Source organism: Pinus tabuliformis, chromosome 7, assembly GCF_031772625.1.
Source record: "Pinus tabuliformis cultivar Carrire ecotype Pingquan chromosome 7, CPIR1, whole genome shotgun sequence".
Taxonomy (NCBI): domain Eukaryota; kingdom Viridiplantae; phylum Streptophyta; class Pinopsida; order Pinales; family Pinaceae; genus Pinus; species Pinus tabuliformis.
The window spans coordinates 1283170274-1283182431 of record NC_142293.1 but is presented as its reverse complement, the minus strand read 5'-3'; the positions used below and the strand labels follow the sequence as shown (position 1 = coordinate 1283182431).

The window sequence follows — 12158 nt, the reverse complement described above, 5'->3', positions numbered from 1 at the left end:
AGGCATAATCACTCTTTGGAACCCAGGTTTCTAGAGTCTCTTGTGGATCTCAAAGACAAACATGTAGGAATACCATGGATCATGGGTGGGGACTTCAACATGATCAAATCACTTTCAGAGAAAAAAGGGGGAACCATAATTTTAAGCAAAGACACTTCAACATTTCAAACTTTTATAGATAGTATGAAGCTAGTTAACACTAATACGAGTAATGGTCTCTTTACTTGGAAAAATAAAAGAGGAGGAGAGTCTCAAGTAGCCTCAAAGTTAGATAGATTCATAATCTCAGAGGACCTTATGATTATTGACAAGGAAATGTTAGCGAGAATTCTCCCCTTTGGAGGCTCAAATCACTGGCCGGTTCAACTTGAGGTTGAAGGCATTGGTACCCCCAGGAATAGACCTTTTAGATTTGAGAATATCTGTCTCACTCAGAAATATTTCATCAGCAACATTTAAAATTGGTGGTCAGAAGATTTGCATATTCAAGGTACAAGAATGTTCCTTCTACACAAAAGACTAAAGAACATCAAGCTCAGGGTTAAACATTTGAACAAGAATGTATTTTGCAATATTTTTGAAGCAAAAAAAGTTGTTGAAGATAAAATGCAGGAACTCAACCAAGCCCTTATCACGGATGGCTTTGACAAAGCCAAAAATGATCAAGTCACAAAAATCATCAAGAATGGGAGAATTTTTGTAAACAAGAGGAAATATTTTGGAGACAAAAATCTAGATTTCAATGGCTAAAAGAAGGAGATTGAAACACTAGAGTTTTCCATAGATCCACCATGGCAAACAGATCACATAATAGGATCTCTTCAATCAAGGATGAGGGAGGTAATCTTATTAATTCCCATGAAGTAATAGAAGTTATGTTAGTTCAAAACTTTCGAGGTATAGCAAAGGAAACCATTTCAGATAGAGAACATTTTATCAGGGACTTAACAACACATAAACTTAGGCCGGTATCTAGAAAGGATAATTTCAACCTTAATAGGCCAGTGATTGAAGAGGAGGTTAGTGAGGTCATCAAAGAAATGCAGAATGGTAAAGCACCAGGCCCTGATGGTTTCAATGTGGATTTCTTTAAAGCTTGCTAGAATATTGTTAAACAAGATATTCTGAATGTAGTGGAAGATTCCACGATGAATAGAACTATTTTGAAGGTGCTCAACACCTCCTTCATCTCCCTGATCCCCAAACAAGACAATTCTCATACTCCAGATAGGTTTAGACCCATAGCTTTGTGCAATGTGGTATACAAGATAATATCCAAGGTTGTTGCCAATAGACTCAAACCTCTTCTTCCTACTCTAGTTTCTGTGGAACAATCTAGTTATGTGGAGGGCAGACAAATTCTCAATAACATCATTCAAGCGCATGAGGTGGTGCACTCATTGACAAGACACAGGAAGGCTGGAATGATCATGCAATTGGACATAACCAAAGCTTACAATAACTTGAATTGGACCTATATCAGGAAGGTCCTTATTGCTTTTGGTTTGATCATAACTAGGTAAGATGGGTCATGGCCCTGGTAACTTCTTCCAGCTTTTCAATTTTGGCTAATGGTTCTCCCTCCAAGACTTCTATTCCTTCAAGAGGCCTCAGGCAAGGAGATCTGCTCTCTCCCTTTCTCTTCATCCTCATGATGGAAGGACTTGGTCGGTCCATCAAGCATGCAAAAGAAGTTGGTAAGATCAAGGGTATCCAACTTTCTGAGATTGGATAGGCCTTGACTCATCAACAATTTGTTGATGATACCATGCTGCAGGGAATCCCCACGGTCAAAGAAGAACTAGCGTATAAACAAATCTTGGGTGACTTTGCCATGGCTACATGTATGGAAGTTAATCTCTCAAAATCTAATATTTTCTTCTTTAATACCAATAATACTATTTAAAGGAATATCTCTAGAATTCTGGGCTTTCAAAGGGATGTCCTGCCTTCAAAATATTTGGGAGTTCCTCTAAATCCTAAACCTTTGCGTAAGAGCATTTGGGAGCCGGTGATTAATACGATGCAAGATAAGATCAGGAAATGGACTATTAGATCTTTAAAGCTAGCTGGTCGGTTGGTACTTACAAAATTTGTTCTTCAATCAATCCCTGTCTTGATGCTATCAGCCCTCCCAGCTCCAAAAGGAGTTTTGCAACAATTTAGAACCATTCAAAGAGACTTTTTTTGGGGTAAGGGGGAGGAAAGAAAGAAATGGGCCTTGGTAGCCTCGGATAAAATTTGCAAACCTAAAAACCATGGGGGTCTTGGATTGGATGATCCAGAGGTTCTAAGCAAAGTTTTAGGGGAAAAATTATGGTGGTTCTGGGTAAAAGACCGAAAGGCTCAGTGGGCTAGTATCTCGAAAGAAAAATATTCCAGCACTTGGCAAAATAATGATCACATAAGGATGTCTGGAAGCATAAAGGGCTCACACATTTGGAATAAGACCTGGGAGAACAGAGGCTTAGTACAAAAAAATAGCTTCTGGGAAATCAGAGAGGGAGATCTAGCTTTATTTTGGGAGGATAAATAGCAACAAGAACCTACGCTGTTAAGAGAGGACTTTTTGGACCTCAAGAAAGAGACAGACACCAAAGGGTTATCTAAGGTAAAATATTTTTGGGATCAAACCAACAGTGCAAGAAAATGGAGAACTTGTAGGAATTATGATTACAAGGATGATAGCCCCTTGAAAGAAAAAGCATAGGCACTTATGAAAATGTTGGAACAAAGGAAGATTTTAGTGACAGGGGGCATGACCAGCTTAGATGGGGCAACAATAATGAAGGCACCTTTAATCTTAAGGAGGTAAAACACATACTCCTTGAGCTGGATTCCCATGTACCGGATATGATTTGGCAGAACCTATGGAGGCATCAAGGTTAGATGAAGATTAAACCCTTCATGTGGCTGGTTCATCATAAGAAAATTCTGACTTGGGATAACATTCGGAAGAGGGGTGTTCTGGGGCCTTCCACATGCCAGCTCTATGAAGCCCAAGAGGAAACAATGGAGCACATTCTCAATAATTGCATTTTCACCTCCAGGTTGTGGGATAATTTTGCCACCAATTTCCAACAGACTGACAGGGACAAAGGGAATATTCATTCTTATGTTATTGGAAATATAAGAAAAATATTATGAATAAAATTTTGATATTTTATTTAGATATTACACTCTATTATCATTATATATATATATATGGTATATATGACTTGAGGGTATACTTAATAAAAAAAAAAATTTAATCTATATTAAATAAAAATAAATGACAACAAAATTTAAATTTTAAAATACTTTTTTGATATGATTTGTTTTTATAATTTATTTAAATATTATATATATATATAAAAAAAAGTAAAATAAAATTTGTTTTTCTAATAACTATGTTTATTTTCATATTTTATTAAAATATTATATTTCTACGATAATTATTTAAACATATATAAATTTATATAATTTAATTAAATTATATATATATATATATATATATATATATATATATATATATAATATAAAATAAAATTTCTATATGATTTTTCAATAAAATTAGTTCGTATGGTTTTTAAAAAAATTTTACAAAATAAAAGCATGTTTAAATACACAATGTGCCTCTATCACTTAAAATCAAGTTTCATGTTTCTTTTATATATTCAACTTTTATATTTTATTCAAATATTACACTTCTAATATATATATAAAAGACATCAACAAAAATTTAGGTAACTTTGGGCTCATATTCTAGTAATGTTTCTAATTAATATAAAATTATTTTTCTTAATAATATTTTTAGTTTGTATTGGTTTATCTTTATATTCACAATTTTGATATGTTAATTTTTTATTTATATTATACACATTAAAATTATATAAATTTATAAATAACTATAATATAAATAAATAATAGAGTTTCATGTCTCTCTTCATTTTTATTGTATAAATAAAATATTAAAGAATATCAATTAATCTCTTGAGTTTATAATAAATAAAATATTAAAGAATATCAATTAATCTCTTGACTTTTTAAGGTTACATGTGATAAAAATATATAAAAATAAAATATTGTCGGGTGCATGAGACTTTTCATTTGAATTTTGATGGCAAGTGTGAAGTCCCCACATTACATGTAGACGCGGAGACGAGCTAGGGTTGCAATGCAATTAGAGCGTCAACACAATTAAATAAGATAAAATTTGGATCTTATGTTATCAAAAATATATATAAAAGAAATATTGTCGGGTGCGTGAAACCTTTCGTTCGATTTTTATTTTTATTTTTTTTAAATGGCGGTTCCGTTTGGAATCTATCTGCTTTTCTTCCGGTATTCTCTCAATTAAATAAGATAAAATTTGGATCTTATGTTATCAAAAAAATATATAAAAAAAATATTGTCGGGTGCGTGAAACCTTTCGTTCGATTTTTTTTTTAAATGGCGGTTCCGTTTGGAATCTATCTGCTTTTCTTCTAGTATTCTCTCATTATCTGTGTGACGCTATTGGAACTTCCAGGCATGGGAGATTGTAGGCATGGGAGATTGATGGCTTTTCATCATTTGTGTCAGTCTCTAGCTTTGCCTGCAACATTCACAGTCGCTGATGGAGGGCCTCCCGCAGCAACTGTTCTGTGTCTACTCTGGTCTTTCTTCATGATATGGTTTTTGCGCAAGAGAAGAACTAGTGCCACGCTGCCACCAGGACCCTATGCATGGCCCATCATAGGAAATCTCCACCAATTAGTACTGCCCGCTCACCGTTCTCTTAGAGGCCTTGCTGACAAATATGGTCCCATTCTCTTTCTGCGCTTAGGCTCTGTCCCTACCGTCGTCGTTTCTTCTTCTGAAACGGCCAAAGAGTTTCTCAAAACTCATGACTTGATTTTTGCCAGCCGACCCCCAACAGCCGCTGGGAGATTGATGTTTTCCAACTCTAAAGATGTGGTGTTCGCTCCGTATGGAGATCACTGGAGGCAAATGAGAAAAATATGCGTGTTAGAACTCCTGACTGCCAAAAGAATCGAGTCCTTCAAGAGTGTGCGAGAGGAAGAGGTGTCTGCGATGATCCCTTCAATTTGGGAGGAGAGTGAGAAGGGAAAAATGGGCGTGAATGTGAGCAAGGCCGTCTCCACTCTCACCTCCAATATTGTTTGGCGAATACTGGCGGGGAGGAAATTTTCTGACAATGATTTGGGTGGCGATTTCCAAGGGTTTAAAGGCCTGATGACAGAGTTGACAGCTACAGTGGGAGAGTTCAACATTGGGGACTTCATTCCGTATTTGGATTGGCTCGATTTGCAAGGTATCAAGCGCCGCATGAAGAAAATTCATAAAACATTCGATGAATTTGCGGAGAAAATAATAGACGACCATGTTAATGTGAATCGTCTCCAGAAAGAGGCCGTAGACGCAGAGCCTCATGTTCAAGACTTCGTGGATGTGCTGCTCCACATGGCTAAGGCCGACACCAAAATTACACGGGAAACCATCAAGGCTGTTGTGCTTGTATGCCTCGACCCTCATTCTTAGGCTGTTGTGCTTCTATGCCTCGACCCTCATTCTTAAACTTCTGTCATTCATCATTTCTTTTGCACTAATTGGATTTGTATTTGTGCAGGACTTGTTCGGCGCTGGCTTGGACAGAATATCAATTTCGTTAGAATGGGCAATGAGCGAGCTGCTCAGACATCCCCGTGCAATGAAAAAATTAAAAGAGGAAATCGAATCGGTCGTTGGCCAACACTGGAAAGTAAAGGAGTCCGATCTAGCAAACATGAAATACCTCCACTGTGTGGTGAAAGAGACTCTGCGACTATACCCAGCGGCGCCCTTAGCCATTCCTCATGAATCTGCCGAGACTGTGACAGTAGGAGGATACTTTATCCCTAAGAAAACAATGTTGATGGTGAATGTGTGGGCTATAGGAAGGGATCCTAAGGTGTGGGGGGCAGATGCTTCTGAATTCAAGCCAGAGAGATTCATGGTCGACGAACATGTCAATGTAACAGATCCATCCAATTTCAATATGATACCGTTCGGTGCAGGAAGGAGAGGATGCCCAGGAGCATCCATGGCTATTCCTACGGTTCAGCTTGCATTGGCTCAGTTGTTACACACTTTTGATTGGAGAGTGGACGGTGATCCGTCCCAGTTGGATATGACAGAAGCATGTGGATTGACCATTCCAAGGAAAGTGCCTCTCTCTGCTTTTCCAAAGTTGAGCAGCAGCTTTGCAATGTAATACCTGGGAGGATACAGGCGACGATGCCTTTTCTTCGTTTTTCTTAGTTGGTCATCGTTTCTCTGTTTCAATAATGGAGAAATCTCTAGAATAATCTCCTAATCAGTTTTCTGTCGTTAAAACTGTTATGTGTTGTTCTTTTCCTCGTTTTTCTTAGTTGGTCATGGTTTCTCTGTTTCAATAATGGAGAAATCTCTAGAATAATCTCCTAATCAGTTTTCTGTCGGATAAACTGTTATGTGTTGTTAAAAGTTAGACTTTGTTGGCCGCAGTTCCTATATTCTAAGAAACTGCTCAATCATAACATACTTTTATATATGTAATAGTTTCTTCGTGAATACAAGTAAGTGTTGTGGTGTAGTCGTCTCAGAAAGCCACTTTATCACGAGTGATCTGCATCTTTTGTTCAATTCCAACTTGGTAATTTCTTTTTATGAGCCATAGTTTAGTTTTGCAGTATGGCAATTTTTTTAAAACTGGTTTCTTTAATTGTGTAGGGTTATTATAAAGATTATTTTTGATATTGTAAAAATTTGTTTTTTTAATTTTGTAGGATTATTATAAATTTTATTTTTGATTTTGTAAGATTATTATAAATATTATAATTTATTTTTTAGGATTATTATAAATATTATTTTTATTTTTTAAGATTATTATAAATATTATAATTCACTGGGCTTTATTTCAAAAAGGTGTTTGAGGTTTTTAAAATTTTGGATTTCAATTTGATAAAATAATTTTGCTAGTATAATTAGAAAAGTGGTTTGGATTAATTTTGTATATATCTATATGATATCAAGTTTAATCATAATGAATAAAGGAAGTATGCATATAACTTTTGTATTATTATTATTTTTTTTTTGCTAATGCAAGAGTAGTGCCTTCTTTTCCAAATAACCAAAAAAGGAGAAGTTTACATATAATACAAACAACCAAAGGCTAAACCATTTAGCCTAGAGTTTTACTCCCTAACCCAAAGGTCAAAGTAACCAAAGACCCATACAATAGAGCAAAAGTAACCCGGATCTGAACATGAAAAGTTTGGTTTACATCCATCCTTGGTGTCTCCATAGGTTCTGCCAAACCCTATCCGATTCATTAGAATCCATATCTAGGATTAAGCGCTTTGCCTCCTTAAGATTAAAGGTGCCTTCATTATTATTGCCCCATCTAAGTTGGTCATGATCCTCTGAAACCAGTATTTTCCTTTGGTCCAACATTGTTAGAAGTGCATCAGCTTTTGCTTTCAAGGGGTTGTCATCCCTATAATCCATATTCTTCCAAGTACACCATTTTCCTTCATTATTTGTCTGATCCCAAAAGTCTTTTACCCTAAGTAGTCCTTTGGTGTCAGTGTCATTCTTGAGATCCACAAAGTCCTCTCTTAGCAGTAGAGGTTCTTGTTGCCATTTATCCTCCCAAAACAATGCTAGATCTCCCGCTTTGATTTCCTAGAAACTATTTTTTGGAACTATGCTTTTGTTCTCCCACACTTTATTCTAGATGTAGGAGCCTTTTATGTTGCCAGACATCCTTATGAGGTCACTGTTTTGCTAATTGATAGTGTATTTTTCTTTCTGAATACGAGCCCACTGAGCCTTTTGATCTTTTACCCATCTCCACCATAGTTTTGCCCTCAAAACATTGTTTAGCACTTCCGGATCATCCAGACCAAGACGTCCATGGTTTTTAGGTCTGAAAATAGTATCCCAGGCAACCAAGGCCCAATTCTTTTTCTCCTCCTCCTTACCCCAAAGAAAGTCTCTTTGAATGATTCTAAATTGATGCAAGACTCCTTTTGGAGCTGGAAGGGCTGAAAGCATGAAGATGGGGATTGGTTGAAGGACAGTTTTTGTAAGCACCAGTCGCCCTGCCAAGTTCAAAGATCTAATTGTCCATTTTTGAGTCTTGTCTTGCATCTTGTTAATCACTGGCTCCCAAATACTCTTGTGCAGAGGTTTGTCAGTTAGTGGAACTCCCAAGTATTTGGAAGGTAGCACATCTCTTTGAAAGCCTAGAATTTTAGAGATATTCTTCTGAATAGCAATATTAGTATTAAACAAGAAAATCTTAGACTTGGAGAGGCTTACCTCTGTACCCGTTGCCATGGCAAAGTCACTCAGGATTCGTTTAAAAGCTAGCACCTCTTTTACCATGGGGATGCCCTAAAGCATGGTGTCATCTACAAATTTCTGATGGGTCAAATCCTGTCCAGTCTGGGAGAGTCTGAGACCCTAGATAGTACCCACTTCTTTAGCATGCTTGGTAGATCGACCAAGTCCTTCCATCATAAGGATGAAGAGAAAGGGGGAGAGAGGATCTCCCTACCTGAGGCCTCTTGAAGGTTTAAAAGTCTTAGATGGAGAACCATTAACCGGAATTGAAAAGCTAGATGAAGTCACCAGGGCCATAACCGACCTTACCCAGTTGTGGTCAAATCCAAAGGCTAGAAGGACCTTCCTGATGTAGGTCCAATTCAACTTGTCATAAGCTTTGGCAAGGTCCAATTACATAATCATTCCCACCTTCCTATTACTTAACAATGAATGAACCACCTCATGTGCTTGGATGATGTTATTGAGGATTTGTCTGCCCTCCACCTAACCTGTTTGCTCCGCAGAAACTAGAGTGGGAAGAATGGGTTTGAGTCTATTGGCAATTACTTTGGATATTATCTTGTACACCAAATTGCACAAAGCTATGGGTTTGACTCTGTCTAGAGTCAGATCATTGTCTTGTTTGGGGATCAGAGAGACGACGGAAGTACTGAGCACTTTCAGAATCATTCTACTTCTCTTGGAGTCCTCCACAACATTCAAAATATCTTGCTTGACAATGTTCCAGCAAGCTTTAAAGAAATCGACATTGAAACCATCAGGGCCAGGCTCTTTTCCATTCTACATTTCTTTGATAACATCGCTAACGTCCTCTTCATTCACTGGCCTATTAAGATTGTAATTATCTTCTCTTCTTACTAGCTTAGGAATGTGCTTAGTGAAATCTCTAATAAAATGAGCTCTATCTATGATGGTCTCCTCTGCGATACTTCGAAAGAGCTGAACCAACACAGCTTCTATGTCTTCATGGGTATTGAGTAATTGACCTTCGGAGTCTTTAATCATTGAGATCCTATTATGCGACCTGTTCCCCATTGTAGATCTGTGGAAAAACCTTGTGTTTCTCTCCCCTTCTTTTAGCCATTGAACTCTTGATTTTTGTCTCCAAAATATCTCCTCTTTCTTACATAAGTGAAAGTCTCACGTTTCGGTACAAAATTCATCATCCAAGGCCGCATATAAAGGCCAACAGCTGCATAGGAATAGGGCCCTCCTTCAAACACCTTGTCTTTGTCCTCTATATTTGTGAAGACTACCGTGAAGAAAGCTTTTGATCCAAGATGTAGGTCTATGTCTCCTTTAGGTTTCCAGTGGTATTTAATCCATGCCTGCAGTTCCTTCTCAGTGGGCCATAATCTCATGAATTTACAAATGATAGCATAGGTCCACATGTGTGTGAGCCTACAATACAAGATTATTTAAAACTACTTTGGGTGTGACCTCAGCATTAGGCTTACATGGACCCTTTTGCGTTTTTTTTTTGCTTCCTTTTTCTTGTCCTCTTCCTCATTTTCTTTTAATCTATTGTCCTCCCTTGAATTGGTCAAATCCTGTGCCTCGTCGATGTTCCTCTTCCCTTCTCCTGAAAGGCCTCTAGCCATCTCCAACAGTTTCTTACCTCGACTGGCTATTGCATGCTGTAGGAGGGAGTGGAGCTCCCTCCTTTGCGCCCCTCCATGGCATTCAACTCCTCAATATTCATGAAACCCTAGCTCTTACCATTCCCGCACCCTCTCCAGAAAAATCTCCTCATATAACTTTTGTGTTATTAATTTAGGGGATGGTATTATATTATTATGAAATCAGAAAATCACTTGTCATAAAAATATAATCATTTCATATGATATTGATATTTTCCTCTAAGGTAATATCATTGTTACTATTAAAACACTTGTGTAGCTAAATAAATAATGATGAGAATAAACATTTTTTTCTATACAAAATAAAAGGAAAAAGAAAAAACAAGAACATCATTTTTATATGGTTTTTGTTTGAATTTGAGTTAGCTAAAAGATTCCCGGAAAAAAATTATCTATTCTATAAATAGTAAATGAAAAAAACAACAATTTTAATCATAAAACTATAAATAAATACAAATAAAAATTATTTACTCAAGCTAAAAAAAGGATATCTTTATCAGAATAAGGAAACCTATAAATAAATCTCAACTATTAACACATGTAAAAGAAAATCAATATACATAAATATATATATTATAAAAATGACATAGTACATGTAAGGAGAAATGATGTTATAAAAGATAAGATCAAAATACTCAATGAAAATATAAACAATTTTTGGTTCTCAATCCCACAAAACTTTATTCTATAAATGTTTGTATCCATAGAGCATATAATGCTTGTCTCACTCCATAATCTTATTTGTGAGTACAGAATGATTGAATGATTGGATACGCATATCCATAATGCATTTTGCATGCAAAGGCATGGCGATGCAACTAAAATAAGACAAATTTGGAAACAAACAAATGAATATTTATTAGTATGAAATGTTAGTATTGAAAGATAGCCCTACAAAAGCTTAGATGGTTGCCAATTCCTCTTTTATAAAGGCTTATTCTTTTAGTATGGAAAATTTTTGATGGACTGGAAACTAATAAAAGTTAAGATATATAATATTTGTTAACTGATATGAGAATGTTGCAGTGACTCATACCAATTCAAGATTACAATATATATAGATAACATCACACACACCCACACAAAATATAAAAAAATAAGTTAAAAATTAGGTTTTCAATAGAAAAATAATGTCGGTTATAGTAAATAAGTAAGCAAATATGTTGTAAAGTAATTAGAAGTAAAGAAAATATGTGAGTATGATCTTTAAATCTTATAATTTGGTTATTGATAGAATATTTTAAGACTAATTAATATTGAGATATAATTAAAAATATGTTACTAATAAAATATCACTTTAATTTTCTTCATAAAATGTCTGGATGTACATATTATGTAAAATATTTTAATGTCAATCGTATTTTACACTCTAAAAAAGTTTGCACATGAAGAAATTGGATCGTTCTCTGCTCATGTTAGATCTGTACTTCAAATGGACCAACGTTGGTTTTTAAAAAAATATGTATATATCATGAAAAAATAAGTTTTATGGATAAAAAATTTATTTGGTCCTATATATACTCTACTTAACATTCAAAAATACAATTTAAGCAATGAAAAATAACACATTCTATTTTCCACTCTAAAGAAGTTTGCACATGAAGGAATTTAATCTCTCTTGGCTCATGTTAGATCCATAGTTAAGATGGATTTATGCTCGTGTGTATTACAGGGAAGGGAAGAGATCTGTGTGGTTGTGGAAGAATATCAACAAACATAACATGTCACATGGAATAAATCCTCATGATTGTGAAAAATATCAACAAACATAGTCAAACCATACAAACAGTTATATTAACTAACCATTTTCTACATTTCATTTATTATTTTTATCAAATTTATTATTTTTTGCATTCCTTATTTATTAATAATATGATGGTTTCAAAAACATGCTTTAATCATTTGATTTTTCCTAGATAAAAAGAAAATTATTCTCTCAATATATTGGATGTCTAAAAAGCCCATCACATAATTATAAAATTCTACAAAATTGAAGCCTTATAAATTAATTATTTTCTTTAAACTTATTAGAGAATGAATTATAAAAAGTTATTTTTCATTATAGTAACTACAACTAAGTTTGAATTTTTACACTTACATGTTAAGCATTGAAGAAAACATCGAGTTATGTATATTTATTTCCATCTTGATCCTATTCTTTTTTAT

The 12158-nt window shown here is 35.2% G+C and overlaps 1 protein-coding gene across 1 annotated transcript; it reads left to right on the top strand.

The window, feature by feature from the left end:
- Positions 1 to 4536: 4536 nt before the first annotated feature.
- On the top strand, positions 4537 to 6575 carry LOC149252191 (cytochrome P450 750A1-like). The gene is made up of 2 exons (XM_089456621.1): positions 4537 to 5499; positions 5612 to 6575. Exons 1-2 carry the CDS (start codon positions 4540 to 4542, stop codon positions 6233 to 6235), a joined length of 1584 nt encoding a protein of 527 aa, XP_089312747.1. The 5' UTR covers positions 4537 to 4539; the 3' UTR covers positions 6236 to 6575.
- The last annotated feature ends 5583 nt before the right edge of the window (positions 6576 to 12158 follow it).

Bases quoted from the DNA above. Each gene is read 5' to 3' on its own strand.
- LOC149252191 (XM_089456621.1), top strand. From the start codon at position 4,540: ATGGCTTTTCATCATTTGTGTCAGTCTCTAGCTTTGCCTGCAACATTC. The intron at 5,500-5,611 runs GTATGCCTCGAC...GTATTTGTGCAG, and splicing joins CCATCAAGGCTGTTGTGCTT to GACTTGTTCGGCGCTGGCTT.